The sequence below is a fragment of the Mirounga angustirostris genome, unplaced genomic scaffold, assembly GCF_029215605.1.
Source record: "Mirounga angustirostris isolate CCGP_5_RB_7025 unplaced genomic scaffold, mMirAng1.0.hap1 SCAF_10, whole genome shotgun sequence".
Taxonomy (NCBI): domain Eukaryota; kingdom Metazoa; phylum Chordata; class Mammalia; order Carnivora; family Phocidae; genus Mirounga; species Mirounga angustirostris.
In genome coordinates, this window is record NW_026991718.1 from 38,414,117 (window position 1) to 38,434,385 (window position 20,269).

The 20,269-nt window shown below is 39.2% G+C and overlaps 1 protein-coding gene across 3 annotated transcripts in view; it reads left to right on the forward strand.

Annotated features, from left to right (window-relative positions):
• LOC123851086 (E3 ubiquitin-protein ligase RNF103) overlaps window positions 1-20,269 on the forward strand; it is a 104,159-nt gene that overhangs the window by 38,947 nt on the left and 44,943 nt on the right. Inside the window, exon 1 of one of the 3 annotated variants that reach the window (XM_045884592.3) lies at window positions 10,859-11,028. The exons of 1 other annotated variant lie outside the window; for it this stretch is intronic. In XM_045884592.3, coding sequence (XP_045740548.1) covers window positions 10,984-11,028 — 45 coding nt within the window. In that variant the 5' untranslated portion in view covers window positions 10,859-10,983. Of the gene's footprint in view, window positions 1-10,858; window positions 11,029-20,269 lie in introns of those variants that run through there. One more of the 3 variants, XM_045884594.3, reaches the window with a different exon arrangement.

The window sequence follows — 20,269 nt, forward strand, 5'->3', positions numbered from 1 at the left end:
TCTAAGTATTACAGTACGTGTACACGTGGTCGCTCTAAGTATTACATTATATGTACACGTGGTTGCTCTAAGTATTACATTATATGTACATAACTTATCACAGTCTACCAGTGTTATCATTTCACCAGTTCAAGTGAAGTATAGAAACCTTACTTCTCTTTAGGTCGCTTCCTCCCCCCATTTATAATATAATTATCTTAAGTATTTCCTCTATCTATATTTAGAATCTTATTAGGCAATATTATAATTTTTGCTTCAACCGTTGGACACAGTTTAGAAAACTCAAAAGGAGAGTAAAAGCCCATTGCATTTAATCCATACTTTTGCCTAGTCTGTTCTTTTTTTGCTCCCTAGTATTCCTAGATTCCTTCTTTTATTGTTTCCTTTCTGTTTAGAGAACTTCCTGTTTAGAAAATCTCTTTTCTTGAGGCACCTGGGTGGCTCAGTCAGTTAAGCGTCATGATCTCAGGGTCCTGAGATGGAGCCCTGCGTCCAGCCCCGCGTCCAGCCCCGCGTCCAGCCTGCTTCTCCCTCCCTCTCTACCCCCCACTCCTCACTCGTGTGCTCACTTTCAATCTCTCTCTCTCTCTCTCAAATAAATAAGTAAGATCTTAAAAAAGAAACTATTCTCTTAAGGTAGTTTTCTGGAGACACATTCTCTTAGTTTTCCTTCAACTGAAAATGTCTTTATTTCCCCTTCATTCTGAAGAATATTATCTTGGCATATAAGATTCTGGGTTGACAGTTCTTTTCTTCTAGTACTTGAAAAATATTGTGCTATTTCCTTCTGTCTCCCATGGTTCTGATAAGAGATCCATTGCCATTTGAGTTGTTTTTCCCCAATAGATAAGATGTCATTTTTCTCTGGCTGCTTTTGAGATGTTTTTGGTTTTCAAAAGTTGAATTAACCATGCATCTTGGGGTGTATTTCTTTGGCTGTATCTTTTTTGGGGTTTGCTCAGTCTCTTGAATGTGCAGGTTTATGTCCCTTGCCAATTTAGAGAAGTTTTCAATCATTATTTCTTTGCTTTTCTTTGGCCATTCTTTCTTTTTTTAAAATATTTTATTTATTTATTTGAGAGAGACAAAGATAGTGAGAGAGCATGAGCGGGAAGGGGAGGGAGAAACAGGCTTCCCGCTAAGCATGGTGCCCGATGTGGGACTTGATCCTATGACCCTGGGATCATGACCTGAGCCAAAGGCAGACACTTAACCAACAGCCACCCAGGCGCCTCTGGCCATTATTTCTTTAAGTACTTTTTCTGTCCTGCTATATTTATCTTCTTCCATGAATCTGATGACACAAATGCTACATCTTTTGTTAAAGTTCCACAGGTCTTCTGAGGTTCTGTTCATTCTTTTTCAGTCTATTTTCTGTCATTCAGATTGGGTACTGTCTTATTGTTCTATTTTCCATCTCACTGATTCTTTCTTCTGTCTTCTTCATTGTATTGTTGAGCCTATTCAGTGAGCTTTTTATTTTGGTTATTGTGTTTTTTAATTCTAAAATTTCCCTTTGGTTCTTCTTTGTATGTTCCTTTTTCCTGAGATTTTTTTTATTTGTTTCAATCATGTTACAAATCGTTTATTGAAGCATTTTAAAAATCATGGAATTTAGGGGCGCCTGGGTGGCTCAGTCGTTAAGCGTCTGCCTTCGACTCAGGTCAAGATCCCAGCATCCTGGGATCAAGCCCCGCATCGGGCTCCCTGCTCCACAGGGAAGCCTGCTTCTCCCTTTCCTACTTCCCCTGCTTGTGTTCCCTCTCTCACTGTGTCTCTCTGTCAAATAAATAAAATCTTAAAAAAAAAAAAAGATTAAAAATCATGGATATTAAAAATCTTTATTAGATAATTTTAACATTTTTGTTATCTCATTCTTAGCATCTATATTAAGTTTACTGGGGCTGCCACAACAAATGACCACAAACTAGGTGGCTTAAGACAACAGACATTTATTCTCTCACAGTTCTTGAGGCTAGAAATTAAGGTGAAATCAAGGCTGAAATCAAGGTTTTTGGCAGAGCCATACTTTCTCTGATGGCTCTAGGAAATAATCCTTCCTTGCCTCTTCTAGCTTTTGATAGTTTAGTCTTCGGTGTTTCTTGACTTGCAGATACACACTCCAATCTCTGCCTCTGTCTCCACATGGTTTTCTCTATTATGTGTCTGTGTCCAAATTTCCCTCTTCTTAAAGGACACCAGTTTTATTGGATTTAGGACCAACCTTAATCCCATATGATCTCTACTCAATTTAATTTATGGGCAAAGACCCTATTTTCAAATAAGGTGACATTCAAAGGTTCCAGTGGACATGGATTTTTGGGAGACCCTGTTCAACGTAGTAAAGCATATATTGATTATATTTTTTCATTTAGTTTGAGAACTTCCTGGTTCTTGGTAAGATGAGTGATTTTCATTTGAAACCTGAACATTTCATATTATGTTCTGAGATTCTGCATCTTATTTAAACCTGTTTCTGCTGGTTTTTTTTTTTTTCTGACACTTCTTTGGTAGGAAAAGTGGAGGTACCACCTCATTACTTACAAGTGAACGTAGGAGTCCAAGTTCCTTACTTAACCTTCATTCAGTGAGACTCCTCATGCGAGGAGTTCCTCTTTTTTTAAGTTCTTTTTTTTTTTTTTAAGTTTTTATTTATTTAAGGAATCTCTACACCCCACATGGGGCTTGAACTCATGAGCCTGAGACCAAGAGTTGCATACTCTTCCATCTGAGCCAACCAGGAACCCTGAGAGGAGTTCCTCTTTAATGCTAGGTAGGGATGAGAGTTTCAGTTCTCCACTGACACTATGGGGGGTGGTCTCAGTATCACTGGGTGGTGATGAAAGTCCTGAGTCTCCATTAGGTCTCCTCTAACACCACTCCAGTGGGGAGAGGGGCGGGTTGCCTTGTGACTACCAGGTGTGGTGGGAGTTCAGGCTCCCCAATTTCCGTTAAGATTTATTATTTGACTTATGAATTACTTGGAAATATGTTTTCACATTTCAAAAATAATTTAAGTTTTCTTTTCTGTCATTGATTTTTAACCCAGTTGAAATGTGGTCTCATTTAGTGGGATGTGTATCAAAACGGTTTCTTCACTTGCCTTATATTTTAGTACATAGTCAATTTTGGTAAACCTTTGATATGTAATAACTTATTCTGTCTGTTGTGCACAAAATATGACAATTAGATTAAATGTTTTCATGTCTTGTCTTCATGTCTTGTTTTCATGTCTTCTCTGTCTTCATCAAATGTTTGTCTTCTTGATCTATCAATTAGTGAAAGAAAAGTTCAGATTTCCCCCTATGATAGTGGGTTTATGTATTTCTCTTTGAAATTTTCAGTTCTTGGGGTGACTGTGTGGCTCAGTCGGTTGGGTGTCTGCCTTTGGCTTGGGTCATGATCCCAGGGTCCTGGGATTGAGCCCTGTGTTGGGCTCCTTGCTCAGTGGAGAGTCTGCTTCTCCCTATACCCCTCCCCACCACTTGTGCTCTCTCTCTGTCAAATAAATGAATAAAATCTTAAAAAAAAAAAAAAAGAAATTGTCAGTTCTTGCTGCTGCTTCTTTTTTTTTTTTTTTAGACTATATGATTAGCTTCCTGGTAGATTGAAATTTGCACATTATAAATAAACTTCTTTATACATAAAAAGCTATTTTGCCATAAAATCTATTTTGTCTGATAATAATATAGCTATAACAGTTTTGTTTTGGTTAATAATTGCCTGGTAAATATGTTTGTGCAAGTCTTTCTTCCAATTTTTTTTTTTTTTTTGTATTTTATGTTGTAGTTGTGTCCCTTTTAAGTAGCTTAAAACTAAATGTAAAAAAACCTAGTCTGGAATCTCTTTTCAATGGTGAGTTTAGCGCATTTCATTATGAATACTGATATATCTTTATTTCTATCATTGTCTTTTGCGTCTCCTACTTTTCCTGACTTTTCTGTCTCTTTTTTTACCTTATTTATTTAAAATAATTTTAATTATTTATCTGAGAGAGAGACTGAGAAAGCACGAGTGGGGGGAAGGGCAGAGGGAGAGGGAGAAGGGAGCCTGATGCAGAGCTCAATACCAGGACCCCGAGATCATGACGTGAGCTGAAGTCAGACACTTAACCGACTGAGCCACCCAGGCACCCCTCTACCTTATTTAGATTAATATTCTTTTTTAAAGATTTTTTAATTTATTTGAGAGAGAGAGAGAGAGAGCACGAGTGGGGGGAAAGGCAGAGGGAGAGGAGAAGCATACTCCCTGCTGAGCAGGGAGCCTGCCATGGGTCTTGATCCCAGTGACCTGAGCCGAAGGCCGCTTAACTGACTGAGCCACCCAGGCACCCCTAGATTAATATTCTTAATTCCATTTTTTCCTCTACTATTCTGGAAGTACTGCTTTTTAGTGATTATCCTTAAAATTCTAACAAATTTACTTAATATTTAAAATTATTCAATATCTTTACTCCTTCCCAAAGAATATTAAAGTATATCTTGTTTTCAGTATCTCACTGTTGTGGGGAAATAAAGGAAGATGTGTGATTCCCCTGTGATCATTTTAATTCCAATGACTTCCCACCCATTTTTTCATATTACTGTTGTGGAATGTCTTAGTTTTACCCTTTTAATCTCCCCAAATTCAATATTATTATCATTTATTCAATTAATTCTTTTCAGATTGACCACAGTATTCACTAAATTATTTGTTATCATTTCTTTGTGTATCTAAGGCCTTCCTTTTAAGATTGTCACTATTATTTGTAAAACACATTCTTTAGACTTTTGTTTAGTGTTAATCTATCAGTTTGTGGATTTTTTTTTTTTTTGTCTGTTGTTAGTCATTTTTACTCCTGAAGATGTCTTTATTTTGCCCTCCTTTTGGAATGATAATTTAGCAGGGTATACAATTACAAGTTAACAGTTTGGTTCCCCCACCCCGCTCAGGTCCCCATGAAGTTCTCAACAGTTTAAATTAGGAACAGTTTAATTGAATATCTAGGCCTAGGATTTGCAACACAAAGGAAGTAGTATAAATTTAAACCCACAGGAAGGCAACCTTATAATTATGGTTTCTTAAGGAAGCCTTCTAATTTTATTTTTTCACCAGATATGTGGCCTGAAACAAACATTTTCTTCTTAGCCCTCTTTGTTAACAGATAGATTTCTCTCCCTAGTCTGTCCTTTCACTGAGGGTGAAGTCTTCAAGGATCTTATAGTCAGGGGGTCTCAATTTTGCTTCACCATTTTCCCAGCCTTTAAAAGCCTTGCCTCCTGTTCTTCTGCCCAATCCTTAAAACCAAGCATACTATGTGATCTCACTTGTGTGACGTTCAAGAAGAGATGGAGATACAAGTCAGAATAATGATTATGTTTGGTGGGTATCAACTGGAAATAGGCATCATAGAGCCTTCTAAGATTTTGGAAATATTTTTTTTTTTTAAGATTTTATTTATTTGACACAGAGAGACACAGCGAGAGAGCGAACACCAGCAGGGGGAGTGGGAGAGGGAGAAGCAGGTTTCCCTCGGAGCAGGGAGCCCGATGCGGGGCTGGATCCCAGGACCCTGGGATAATGACCTGAACCGCAGGCAGTCGCTTAACGACTGAGCTACCCAGGTGCCTTGATTTTGGAAATGTTTTAAATGTTGATCTACAAGTGGTTTTACAGATATATACATATGTAAAAATTCATCAGCTCATACACTTAAGACCTGTGCACTTTACCATCTATAAGCTATATATAATAAAAAAAAAAACCAACAAAGTTCTAAGTTTCTGTTATTGGCAGATATTACTAATTCTCTTACATTTTTTGAGATCAACCATGCACAAAAAATAGTTCTGGTTATATTTTATCAAGACTCTCTATGTGTTTGTAGTGACTTTTTCAGAATATTCAGCCTAACATCATGTTGAATGTTGAGTCACATGCTACTCTTCCAATTCTGATATTCTGATACTATTTTTGGCAACTTTAGTAAAGTATTGCTTACATGTTCCAGCTGGATTCATCAAAGTCCAGGCTTTGTCTCTGCTATGCTGTGCAGAAATAAGAAAAGTGATGTGAATCTCCCATCAGAGTTTTAATGGTGGAAATGGTGCTTTAGAGGGCAATATGTGAGGGCTGTAGTGATTACTGTGATTTCCCAGGGAAAGGTCATCCTTCAAGCTAGAGTCAGGCCTCGGATATCTACTTACCCCTTCCAAGTGGAAACTGTCCCTACTTTGGGGCCGCTCATGGAGGATAGAAGTCTGTTTATTTTGAAACGATTCAGCTAACCAGTCTCCCTCCATCCTCTATCACCTTCTCTCTTCTCTAAAGTGGAGGACTCATGTATAAATGAGAATTGTAGTTTAAATTGTACCCTTTCAAAAGATATGTTGAAGTCCTAACCCCCGTTACCTCAGAATGTGATCTTATTTGGAAATAGGATCATTGTAGATATAATTAGTTAGGACAAGGTCATGGTGGATTAGGGTGGGCCCTTAATGTGACTGGTGTGCTTATAAGAAGAGGAAGAAAGACACAGAGGGAACATTGTTATTGACTGAATTGTGTCACCTCCAAAATGCATATGTGGAAGCCCTAACCCCCAATGTGTTGGTATTTGGAGAGGGAACCTGTGGGAGATAATTAGGTTTAGATGAGGTTATGAGGGTAGGGACCTCATGATGGGCTTAGTACCCTTATAAGAGAAAAAGACACCACAGCTTGCTCTCTCTACCACGTGAGGATGCAGCAAGAAATCCAAACCAGGAAGAAAGCTCTCTCTAGAGCCTGACCTTGCTGGCACTTATCTCGGACTTCCAGCCTCCAGAACTGTGAGAAAATAAATTTCTGTTGTTTAAGCCAACTTTTGGTATCTTGTTATGGCAGCACAAGCTGACTGGTACAAACACCACGTAATGACAGAAGCAGATATTGGAGTAATGCAGCTGCCAGCCTAGAAATGCCAATGATTGACAGCCATCAGGAGAACCTAGGGAAAGGAACAGAAGGATTCTACCCACAGTCTCAGAGGAAGCGTGGCTCTGCTGACACCTTGATTTTGGAATTCTAGTCTCCAGGACAGTGGGAGAATAAATTTCTGTTGTTTTAAACCACCTGTTTTGTTGTACTTAGTTACAGCAGCCCTCAGAAACTAGTACAGGGTAATGGTAAGGTTGGTGGAGGAATGCTGGAAATGGGCAGATGACTCAAGGTCTTTCTCTGCCTTCTCTCAAGTCATAAGCGGTGGCTAGAAGCCCCTGAGGTCTGAAGGTTAGTCAGGAATGCAGATAAATCCATCCCCAAATTATTATATAAGGCATGGGAGGGAATTCAATTTTCCAAAGGTCAGTTTATATCTAACATTTTCAGAGTTCATCTTTTGTATAAAACAAAGTGTATCTTGGTTTTATTAGGCCAAAATTCCTGCTAGGAATTGGGTTGTGATTTTTTCTTTCCTAAAGCATTTCATTTCACAGTCTACCTGGTGAATGGGGAGCAGTTGTGAGCTACAATGCTCCCTAAGATGGGAAATATCACAGAAATGAGCAAGGACAAACTGGGGAATGGAGGAAAAAGAGTCCTTTCTATTTTTCACTTCAAATTCAGGGAAATATTCAAAGCATTGGGCATTGTAATACCTTTCAAGTGAAGGACATGCATCTATTTATAATATTTTTCAGGGATCAGGAGAACACACATAAAACCTTTGAAATTGTGTGTGAATAAACGTCTTTGTGAACATATGGCAAGGGAGTGTGATCCTGTTAAACACTTGCTGTGTTTGGCAGGAGCAAAGAGCTAGAATGCCTGCTCACTTAGTTCTTCCCACCCCCTCAGATGTGAGTCTTAGCAAGTGGGAGGATCTGGTGCATGCTTCCTGAGGTCCATGGATGAAGGACAAACTATAGCTGCAGCCACAGTTTTGTCTAGTGCCAAACCAGTATCAGGACATAAACAGAGGATATGTTGCTCTGGGGGTGAAGACTGGAGAATGTGTGGAGGATGCACAGTGCCCTTTTAGTCACCGAGGAAAACTGCACTGATGTGTTTATAGGGCTCTGTCAGTAGCTATGGGCTCTGTATTTCAGTTAGATGCCAGTGGATGCCCAATCCAACCTTCCTTCACACTCTCTTTGGCCTCTCTGCCCTTGATAACCAGCTTTAAAACAAGTGCAGCTTTAGGAATTGAAGTGCCTGTGGCCCAAAACCCACACCCAGAAACTGGGAAGGGTCTTAGGCACATGCTGTTTCTTTTGTATGGGATACTCCTCATATCTCTGCTGGCTCACCCTTCAAGGCTCACTTATATATCACCTTCAGGGAGGATTCACTAATCACCATGTTCTTCTTATGGTCAGAATTTTGCACATTTGTAGTAATTCACTTAACTTTATGGATCACCATTGTTTAATACCTGTCCTCACCAGATTGTATGAGGTTCTTTTTTGTTTACTATAGTTTTCCTAGACCCTATAGAATGCCTGACCCATAGTAGGCATTTGAGAAATATTGTTGACTAATTTTAAGTTCAGTGTCTTCCTATATGAAAAAGTGCTGCCTTATAGTTCATCCAAAAAGAAAGAAAAAGAAGAGGAGGGATATGGTGAAGAAAACCTTAAAAACATTTCCACAGATTTCTCGTTTTCAAAGTTCCTTCACATTAAAGAAAGGAAGAAAGGAAAGAAGGAAAACAATTCAGTGGAAAATGGGTAAAGGATAAAAGAAATAATTCACAGAAGAAATTCAAATAGCCAATAAATATACAAAAAGATGCTCATCTAGACTAGTAATCCTAGAAATGGAAATTAAGAACAATATTTTATACCCTCTGATTGGTAAAATTGCAAAGTTTTGATAACATTCATTGCTAGCAAGGACTTAGGGAATAGGATGCTCTCATACACTGTTGGTTGTTCAAAACTAGTGCAATCTGTATGAAGAACATTGGTAGTATTTTTAAAATTAAAACTGTCTATATTTATTATTTAATAGGAAAAATTGGAAACCATTTGACCTCACACAATAGGGAAATGGCTAAAAAAATTTAGCGCATTCCTGCCACAGAATCCCTTAGCTATAAATATTAACATCAATGAAAATCTATGTAAAATTTTTTTAAAAAGGAGATTGCAAAACAATATGTATAATATGATCCCAACTAAGTAAAAATATATAAAAGCATATTCTCCAAAGGAAAAGATCTCAAACGATTCACACTATGTATAATTATAATAATTTTTGAAAGATTTTATTTATTTATTTGAGAGAGAGTGAGCGAGAGGACATGAGCAGGGGAAGGGCATAGAGAGAAGCAGACTCCCCACTGAGTGGGGAGCCCAACTCCAGGCTTGATCCCAGGACCCAGGGATCATGACCTGAGCCGAAGGCAGACACTTAACCCACTGAGCCACCCAGGTGCTCTTATAATTATAATAATTTAATTACAAGGTCCTTTGAGATCTTTTCCCCTGAGGAACTAAGAATGGGATTTTAATTTTTACAATGAACCTGTACTGCTATTTTTAAAAGAACTTTATTGACGTATGATTGACATATAGTGCACATATTTAAAGCATCCATTTGTTTTGACATTGTATACATCTGTGAAACCATCACCACAATCAAGAGAATATCCATCACCCCCAAAAGCTTACTCATGTGTCTCTGTAGTCTCTCCTTCCTGCCTCTTCCTAAACTAACCCGTCCCCTAGCAACCACTGAGCTACTTTCTGTCACTATAGACTAGTTTGCATTTTTTAGAATGCTATATATATGTAATCATACAGTACATACTCCTTTTTTTTCTGGCTTCTTTCAGCATAATTATTTTAAGATTCATCCATGTTGTTGCATGTATCAATAGTTTGTTAATTTTTATTGCTGAGTAGTATTCTGTTGCAAGGATCTATACAATTGATTTATCCATTCATCTTTTGATGGGCCTTTGGACTAGTTCCAGTTTTTGGCTATTACAAATAAGGGTGCTATGAACATCCATTTACAAGTGTTTGTAAAGACATATGCTTTAATCTCCATTAGCTAGCAGTGGAATGGCATCAGTTAGGTGTATGTTTAGCATTTTGAGAAATTACCAAAACATTTTCAAAGTGGTTGCACCATTTTACATTCCCACAAGAGATGGAGTATGGGGTTGTGGCACTAAATGAGTGGTCTCTTCACCAAGACGTTTGGTAATGACAGCGACCATCAGCTCACTGCGTAGGTTTAATCAGATTGCCAGGCTAAAATGCGTCTAGTCCTTTTTAATCACAGATGCCGTTGAGAATTTGATTAAGGTCATGGTCCATGTGGCGTATAGGACGACACACATACAAATGCCAGGTAGGAATCATCCACGTTGGAAATGACGATGAACACCGTGACACTTGGGCGAAAGAAGAGGGCTGGAGTTCAAACACATTGAAAAGTTACCATTGTTGGGACTTGGTAAGAGGGGGAGAGAAGATGATGCCCAGGTTAGAATGATTAGGTGATGGTGGCGACAAGACAAGGGAGGAGTGGGCCTAGAGGGAGGAAGAAGGGGTCATTTCTGGCTTTGCTGCATGCGACGTGCCTAGGCGATACACGCTATTCGGAAAGTGGTTGTAAATGGACTTCGTCTAGGTGGAGATAAAGATTTCCGTGCAAAAACATACAGGTTTAGTGGAAGTATCAGGAGCAGCTGTAATCACCACGTGCAGTTAGTAAATTCCTAACTTCCAAAGGAATCACTTCCACGCCTAACTGAAACAAGCCTAATTCGTCCAAAGGATCTACAAATGCCCTCCCAGAAGGTGCGCAATTGCAACAATCTTTCTGACGAAACTCCGCCCCGCCCAATTTTGCGCATGCGCCGGACGCATGCGCACCACCTTCACTGCGGCCGCTCCCTTCTCTGGGAGTCTGGGCTCCTTTCCTATCGCCTGCCCCGCCCAGGCGGCTGCCCGTGACCTGCCTGGGCGCAGGGAACGGAAAGCCGGAAGGGGCAAGACGAGTTCATTCGCCATGGGGCTGTTTGGGAAAACCCAGGAGAAGCCGCCCAAAGAGCTGGTAAGGGCTACGGTGATGGCAAAAGAGTCGGGGGATTTACGTGGGGCGTAGTGGAGTTCGTAAGCGACTGGTCACTGTCCCTCCCGGCCGGCCAGGTGCCGTCGGCCCCCATTTCCGGGGTCTTCCACTCGACCGAGGGGCCAGAGGAAGAATCTCTAAGGAGGTGGCTGTGGCTAAAGAGAGCCCTGCTACGTCAGAACTCCGTAAGGGGGCCGAGGGCCAGATAAAGTTTCTCAGCCCCGGCACTGGGCGCCGAGGTAGCAAGGCGCTCTGGGCCTCTGGAAAGCCTCTTCCCTGCGCGCGTTGGTGCGTCCCGCCTGGAACCTTTCCCTGGCCGACGCCCCGCCCCTAACGCCCGCCTCGGGACAATTGGCGGACCTGCCCCTACCCCGAGAGTGGTGCCCTGGAAGCCCCGCCACCGCCGCTCCTTCCACCTAACCCGCTGTAGTAAGTGGGAGGGTCTGTTTCCTCTTTCCCTGTCCTACAACATTATGTGGACTGCAGACACGTCAGTTACAGAAGGGACCCGACTCGTGGGAATGGTACTGAGGAGAACTCAGGACCTGGCTTCGAATCATCTGGATCTACCTGTAAACAGAGATAATGGGATAATGTGTAGCGTTTGAGTGCCCTGCAGAGTCCGTCTTCCTAAGTTTGAATCCTGGTTCCCCATTGACCAAACATGGTGATCTAAGAAAGTTCATTTCTCTGTGCCTTAGTCTTGTCAGGTAGGAATGATAGTAGTTTCACTTCAGAGTCATGGAAGATGAAAGACTGTTAAGTTTTTTAGTAATGCTAGTTAGGGTTAATTCTTTATATATTCTACAACCTGGCCACCCAAGTGCAGACCAGCCTCGTCGGCATCACCTGGTAGCTACTTCGGAATCTGAGGCCCTACCCAAGACCTTTTTAATCATAATTTGAATTCTAACAAGATCTTCAGTGATTTGTGTGAACATTAAAGTTTGAGAAGCATTGCTTTACAACACCCAGTACAAATTTACCCATAATGATAAAAAACCCACCCTGAAATCCTTCATTTAATAAATGATCTCACCTGTTCAGCTTTTGCAGGCATGTTTTTAAAAACCAATGTTCTACATTATGAAGTTGCTGACACATAATGTGTGTTAATGTTGGTTATATTTGTTAACCATAGGTCCTAGAACACTACATCCTCTATAAATATTAGTTTCTGTAGGCAACTTACTTAGTTTTACTCCCTGGTAGAATAAAAATTGTGGAGCTTAAATGAGGTAAGACTGTGTGACATTACTTTGTAAGCTGTAGAGCATTATATAGATGCACATTTTGTGGTGTGTATGTATTCAAAGATGCTTGTTACTGTAGAAGTGTATTTTTGATGTTAGGAAAAGATTATTTTCCTTCAGTGTTTGACCTTAGCTTTGCCATTCATAAAATGAGATAAGGTTCTGGGAAAACAGTCTTATTACTATTTAAACTGATCTCTTGTATATGTGTTACTTGCGTAACACTTAGAGTAGTTTTAAATGATAAATATAATTGCTAAGAACATGATGTCAGAATACTCTTCCAGTAGGGTAACCTACCTAGGAAAGTGAATCAACACCAGAAAATTTTAGGGTTATGCATGAGATTGGTTTTTAAAATATGCCTGCCAGGGGGTGCCTGGTTGGCACAGTCCGTTTGCCATCCAGCTCTTGGTTTCGGCTCAGGTCATGATCTCGTGGATCATGAAATCAAGCCTCATGCGGGACTCTGCTCTCAGTGCGGTCTCCTTGGGTTTCTGTGCTTGGGTTTCTCTCTCCCTCTACTCTCTCTCTCATAAATAAATACATCTTTAAAAAATATATATGCCTGGGGCGCCTGGGTGGCTCAGTCATTAAGCGTCTGCCTTCAGCTCAGGTCATGATCCCAGCGTCCTGGGATCGAGCCCCACGTCGGGCTCCCTGCTCTGCTCGGTGGGAAGCCTGCTTCTCCCTCTCCCATTCCCCCTGCTTGTGTTCCCTCTCTTGCTGTATCTCTCTCTGTCAAAAAAAAAAAAAAAAAAAAAACACATATATATGTATATGTATGCCTGCCAGTGGGATATCATAGTGATGAAATAAACAGCCAAGGAATGTATCATCTAGCAAGTAAAATAAGCATTTCAAGAACAAGTCTGGATTGGGTACTATATAAAGTTACAGGAGCTCAGAGGTTGGAGTGATCACCCCCAGGCTGGGGTGATCAGAAATGATTTGGCCCTTTACTGTCATGTTTTCCACACATCTCCTTCCTGTGAATTGGTTCTTGACTGTTTAGTGGGATTTTTAGTATATTTATTTTAATTGGTGCTGGAGATACCCTGCTCAAGTGTTCTTCCTTCTAGGCCTTTTAATTGGACAGAACTCAGAAATCATTCTTTAAAAAAATCATGAGGTGATTAGAGACTAGGTTGCTTTGAACCAGCCCTTCTGCCAAAAATAACTAGAAGAGCTAGATAAAAAGCATAACTATATGTAATCACTTAAAACTATCTAGGCAGTAAAGAACTGCAAAATCAAAATCCCAGAGAAAAGGGAAGTTCAGTTACATGAGCCCAGTCATTTGGGACCACTTTCCCACTAAAGAGATCCTCTAATTCCTAATGCAGTGGTTAAGAAACTGAGAATTTGAGTGGAGTTCTTCACAGACCCTATGGTTAGATAGTTCAGAGATTAGAGTTCAGGGCATACCAATGGTAAGGGATTCAAGTAAATTTCCAAGGCTCTTGGTTCGACTCTGAAAGGATACGCTTCAGCAGTGGCAGTGATCTGGGAGTAAACTGGCTTTCACAAATATTGAAGTCCAGTTTCAGATCCCTGATTGCATTTATTAAGCTTAATTAAAAACCAATCGACAGTGCCCTTAGGCTAGGTGTTTGCCAAAAGCAAATGTGAGTCTTCTCTGGAAGGAGATAACATTATCCAGAGACAAATTATCCTCTGGATTTTTCATATACAGTATTCAGAATTCGGGGAAAAAAAATTGACTCCTAGGAAATCTCTGTTCTGAATATGTCTTTATGTATTCTGGATACCAACTCTTTATAAGTGCTTTTTATTTGTTACCATTTATATCTTTAGATCTCAAGATCTCCAAATTTGTGGCCTTTCCCCTTTCTTTAAATGGTGTCTTATGATGAATAGAAATTCTTAATTTCAGTGTAGTTAAAAATATCAGTCTTTTCCTTTATGCTCTCGATTTTTTGTCTTTTTTTTAACTTTTTTTTTTTTTTTAAGATTTTATTTATTTATTTGAGAGAGAGAGAATGAGAGACAGAGAGCATGAGAGAGAGGAGGGTCAGAGGGAGAAGCAGACTCCCCGCTGAGCAGGGAGCCCGATGCGGGACTCGATCCCGGGACTCCAGGATCATGACCTGAGCCAAAGGCAGTCGCTTAACCAACTGAGCCACCCAGGCGCCCCTCTTTTTTTTTTTTTTTAAGATTTTTTTTTTTTAATTCATTTGAGATAGAGAGAGAGAGCGAGCATGAGCAGGGAGAGAGGCAGAGGGAGAGGGAGAAGCAGGCTCCTCGCTGAGCAGGAAGCCCGATGCGGGGCTCGATCCCAGGACGCTGGGATCATGACCTGAGCCAAAGGCAGACGCTTAACCATCTGAGCCACCCAGGCGCCCCTCGATTTTTGTCTTTTTAAAAGATTATTTGTCAGAGAGAGAGCATGCGTGAGAGAGCAAGCACAAGCAGGGGGAGACTTCTATGTACAGAGGTGAATTCTATGTACAGTCAGGTTGAGAACCTGGGACATGGCTGGATAATTTTGGTTGTTCCCATTTCTCCTAGGTATGTTTTTCTTTTGCAAAATCTCTTTTGATATTTGAAGTTAATTTTTTTTTCTTTTTGACAACATTTTATGAAACTTTCTCTTTGACATTTAAAAACAAATATAGAAAGTTTCTTTAGATTTTTCATTGTTACTAATGGCTCAAATTTTATGCCCCTTCACAACGCATATTCCATGCAGTTGAATTCAACATGTTATTGAGCATCTGCTTTGTGCCAGACATTGTGCAAAGGCTAAGTGAATAAGAAAAGATCTTTGACCTCTGGAGTGGAAAGTCTATAAGTAACTTATAAGTATAATATGGTTTATAAAAGAGGGGAGGTAGAGCATTGTGTGTAATTATATTGCAAGGGGTTTAACCCATCCTAGAGGTCAAGGAAGGCCTCCTCAAAGTATCATTTAAGCTGAGACTTGAAGAACACATTCAGAAAACATGTTCTTTAACTATTTTTTCTGACTACTGCTGACATTTGGTGAAAGAAATATTTCCTGCTGGTCATATGAAATTGTTCTATCAGCTAGTTGCCACCTTCTTTTTTTTTTTTTTTTTAAGATCTTCTTTGTCAGAGAGCACAAGCAGGGGAAGCAGCAGGCAGAGGGAGAAGCAGGCTCCCCGCTGAGCAAGGAGCCCAGTGTGGGACTGGATCCCAGGACCCTGGGATCATGACCTGAGCTGAAGGCATACACTTAACTGACTGCACCACCCAGGCGTCCGTAGTTGCCACCTTCAACATAGTTATTAAATTGCTCCAATTCATGCCTCAGTGCTTCTAGTCGTCGAAATACTTCAAGTATAAATAGAAGGTATAATTTATCATATTAAGATGTTAATAAAATGAAAATTGAGCTTAATCAACATTATCTGGAAGATTTGAATTTAGACCGCTTAAAAATGAGTTTGCTTCAGTTAATTTTAAAAAAGTATTTACTTTCATGTATATAGTTGAGTATATTTGTGTGGGTCAAATTCTAGGCCTCTGTTCTGTTCCATTGATCTATGTGTCTGTTTGTCTCTACATCCTTGCCAACAATGTTTTTTGTTTTTGTTTTTGGGTGGTTTTTTGGTTTTTGGTTTTTTTTTGATAGCCATCTGCTGGGGGTGAAGCGGTATCTCATGGTTTTGATTTGCATTTTTTTAGTGACCAGTGAAGTAGAATATCTTTTCATGTGCTTGTTGGCCATTTGTATATCTTTTTTGGAGAAATGTCTATTTATGTCCTTTGTACAATTTTTAATTGGGCTGACTTTGTTGTTGAATTGTCGGACTTCATTACATACTTATAGTAAGCTTTTATCAGATACATGATTTGCAAATATTTTCTCCCATTTTATAGGTTATCTTTTTACTTTCTTGATAATATTCTTTACACAGTTGTTTTTAATAGATTTATTTATTTGAGAGAAAGAGCATGAGCATGGGGAGGGGTAGAGGGAGAGAGAGAGGCAGAGAAGCAAACTTCCCACTGAGCGCAGAGCCTATCACAGCTCGATTCCAGGACCCTGAGATCATGACCTGAGCCTAAACCAAGAGTGGAGGCTTAACCAGCTGAGCCACCCAGGTGCCCCAGTTGTTTTTTCATTTTAATGAGGTTCAGTTTGTGTATTTTTTCTGTTCTTGTTCATGCTTTTGGGACATTTCTAATTATCCATTGCTAAATTTGATACTTTGAGAGTTTTATAGATTTAGCTCCCATAGCTAGGTCTTTGACTCATCTTAATTTTTATATATTGGAGGTAGGAGTACAGCTTGCTTTTTTTTTTTTTTTTAGATTTTATTTGTTTGAGACAGAATGAGGGGGGAGGGGCAGAGGGAGAGGGAGAAGTAGACTCCCCGCTGAGCAGGGAGCCTGACATGGGGCTCAATCTCAGGACCCTGAGATTATGACCTGAGTCGAAGGCAGACAGTTAACCGACTGAGCCACCCAGGCACCCATGCTCAGTGTAGAGCCTGATGTGGGGCTCAATCTCATGACCCTGAGATCATGAGCTTATCCAAAATCAAGAGTTGGACACTTAACTGACTGAGTCACCCAAAAGCACCCTAGACCTGTTTCTTAAGTGTCTTTAAGTTTTTTATTTTTTCAACAAGTGTATATTATATCTTTCTCCATTTTGCAGTCATTTGCGCAATTTTCTTTCTTGGTATTGTTTTCCTATTGCTACCCTCTATATTGGTCCTTATGACATTGAGGTCTTTTTTTTTTATATATATTTTATTTATTTATTTGACACAGAGAGAGACAGCGAGAGAGGGAACACAAGCAGAGGCAGAGGGAGAGGGAGAGAAGCAGGCTTCCAGCTGAGCAGGGAGCCTGATGTGGGGCTCGATCCCAGCACCCTGGGATCATGACCTGAGCCGAAGGCAGACGCTTAACGACTGAGACACCCAGGTGCCCCAACACTGAGGTCTTTTTTAGAGATGAAAATCTATTTTTCACTAAGTCAAAAAACTTGTGACTTTATTTTGCTCTGGTTTGGAAATAAGTGTAGGTAATCCATCAACTGTTATTTTTCCCTGTAATGAAGACAGATTGACTTTAATCTTCAGTTATCATTTGTCATGCATTTTACTTTTTTCAACTTTTTATTTTAGAAGAAGCTGATTAAATGTCAGTTATGAAACTGAAACAAAATTTGGGTTTAACTATTTTGAAGTTTTGGGTGATTGTATAAACAGAAGGGAGTGTGGTATCTAAAACAATTTTTTTTAAAGATTTTATTTATTTATTTGAGAGAGAGAATGAGATAGAGAGAACATGAGAGGGAGGAGGGTCAGAGGGAGAAGCAGACTCCCTGCTGAGCAGGGAGCCTGATGTGGGACTCGATCCCGGGACTCCAGGATCATGACCTGAGCCGAAGGCAGTCGCTTAACCAGCTGAGCCACCCAGACGCCCCTAAAACAATTTTTTAAAAAAGAGATTCAGTGAGTCTTCCTAATATTATGAGAGAGAATTTTAAAGTATTTCTTCCAAACAAAAATGATTTAAAGCATTTATAAACTGGGTTTTTAAAAAAATCCGTAAGTCTTACATTTTAAAATTTTAATTGAAATATAGTTGATATACAATATTAAATTAGTTTTAGGTATACAACATAGAGATCCAGTGATCATATACAACATTATGAATATCCATGATAAATGTTTTACAATATTATTGACTGAATTCTCTGTTGAACTTTTCATTCCCATGACTTATTTATTTTATAATTGGAAGTTTGTACCTCTTAATCCCCTTCACCCATTTTGCCCATCCACCCACTCTTCTTCCCTTTGGCAACTACCAGTACTCTATATTTATGAGTCTGTTTCTCTCTCTTTTGTTATTCTGTTTTTTTGATCCCATATATAAGTGAAATCATGTGATACTTGTTTTTCTTCAGCTTATTTCATTTAGCAGAATACTCTCTAGGTCTATCCATGTTGTCACGAATGACAAGATTTCATTCCTCTTTACAGCTGAGCAATATTCTGTGTGTGTGTGTGTGTGTGTGTAATCTTTATTCATTTATTTATAGATGGACACTTAGGTTGCTTCTGTATCTTCGCTATTGTAAAGAATGCTGCAATAAACATGGGGTGTATATATCTTTCTGAATTAGGGTTTTCATTTCCTTTGTGTAAATACCCCGAAGTAGAATTACTGGGTTGTATGGTAGATCTATTTTTAATTTTTTGAGGAACCTCCATACTGTTTTCCATAGCAGTTGCACCAGTTTACATTCCCACCAGAATGCTTGGGACTTCCTTTTCTCCACATCCTCTCCAATACTTGTTTCTTGTCTTTTTGATGTAATCCATTCTGACTAGTGTGAGATAATATCTCATCGTGGTTTCGATTTGCGTTTCCCTAATGATTAGTCATATTGAGCATCTTGTCATGGGTTTTTTGGCCATCTGTATGTCTTCTTTGGAAAAATTCTATTTAAGTCTCCTGCCCATTTGTTAATCACATTATTTGTGTATCTGGTGTTGAGTTATAGGAGTTCCTTATATATTTTGAGTAGTAACCCTTATTGGATATATCATTTGCAAATATTTTCTCCCACTCAGTTGGTTGCCTTTCCAACTTACTGATGGTTTTCTTCATTGTGCAAAAGGTTTCTAGTTCAATATCATCCTAATTATTTATTTTTGCTTTCGTTTCCCTTGCCTGAGAAAAATGTCGCTGTAGTTGGTGTCCAAGAGACTACTGCCTAAAATTTTCTTTTAGGAGTTCCATGGTTTCAGGTCTCACATTTAGGTCTTTAATCCATTTTGGGTTTATTTTTGTGTATGGTGTAAAGAAGTAGTCCAGTTTCATTCTTTGGCATGTAGCTGTCCAGTTTTCCCAGCAACATTTATTGAAGAGATTGTCTTTTCTGCATTGTATATTCTTACCTCCTTTGTCAAGATTAACTGACCATATATGCTTGGGTTTATTTTTGACCTCTCACTTCTGTTCCACTGATCTATGTGTCTATTTTTCTACCAGTGCCATATTGTTTTGTTACTATAGCTTTGTGGTATTTTTTTATTTTTTATTTTTTAAAGATTTTATTTATTTATTTGAGAGAGAGAGCACATGAGAGGGGGGAGGATCAGAGGGAGAAGCAGACCCCCTGCTAAGCAAGGAGTCCGATATGGGACTCGATCCCAGGACTCCAGGATCATGACCTGAGCCGAAGGCAGTCGCTTAACCAACTGAGCCACCCAGGCGCCCTGTGGTATATTTTTAAATACGGGATTATGATACCTTGAGCTTTCTTCTTTTTTGAGTTTGCTTTGGCTATTCAGGGTCTTTTGTGGTTGCATACAAATTTTAGTATTAGTTCTTGTTCTGTGAAAAATGGATGTTGGTATTTTGATAGGGATTGCATTGAATTTGTAGATTACTTTGGGTAGTATGGTCATTTTAACAGTATTCTTCCAATCCAGAACCCGATATTTTTCCTTATTCTTTTTTATCTTATGTCTTATTTTTAAAAAATATTTCTTGAAATAGATTATATTTTCATATATTATAAAATTCAAAAGGCAACAAAGTGTATCTTTATGTATACTAAAAACTAAATCTTTCATTCTTGTTCACGAATTATTCAATTTCCATCCTTGAAAGCAGCCTAATTTCTTATGGGTTCTCCCATTGATATTCTAGAACATATGAACATATAAATATCTCTGTCTTTCCCTTTTTCCACCTTTCTTTTCCTTTCCTCTCTGTTCCTTCCTTCTCTTTCTCCTCTCTATCCTTCTTTCTCTAACATATATGTCATACTGTAAATGTCCTTTACATTGCCATTTTCATTTATATTTTGGGAATTAATTCCATGGGTAGTCCTCATTGCATTGCTTTTTTCTTTTTAGTTAGAGTATAATGTCAGTTTATGGAAATTCTCTAATTTGTTTAGTGTTCTATTGATATATGTCAGGTTATTTTGTAGTCTTTTGCTACTACGA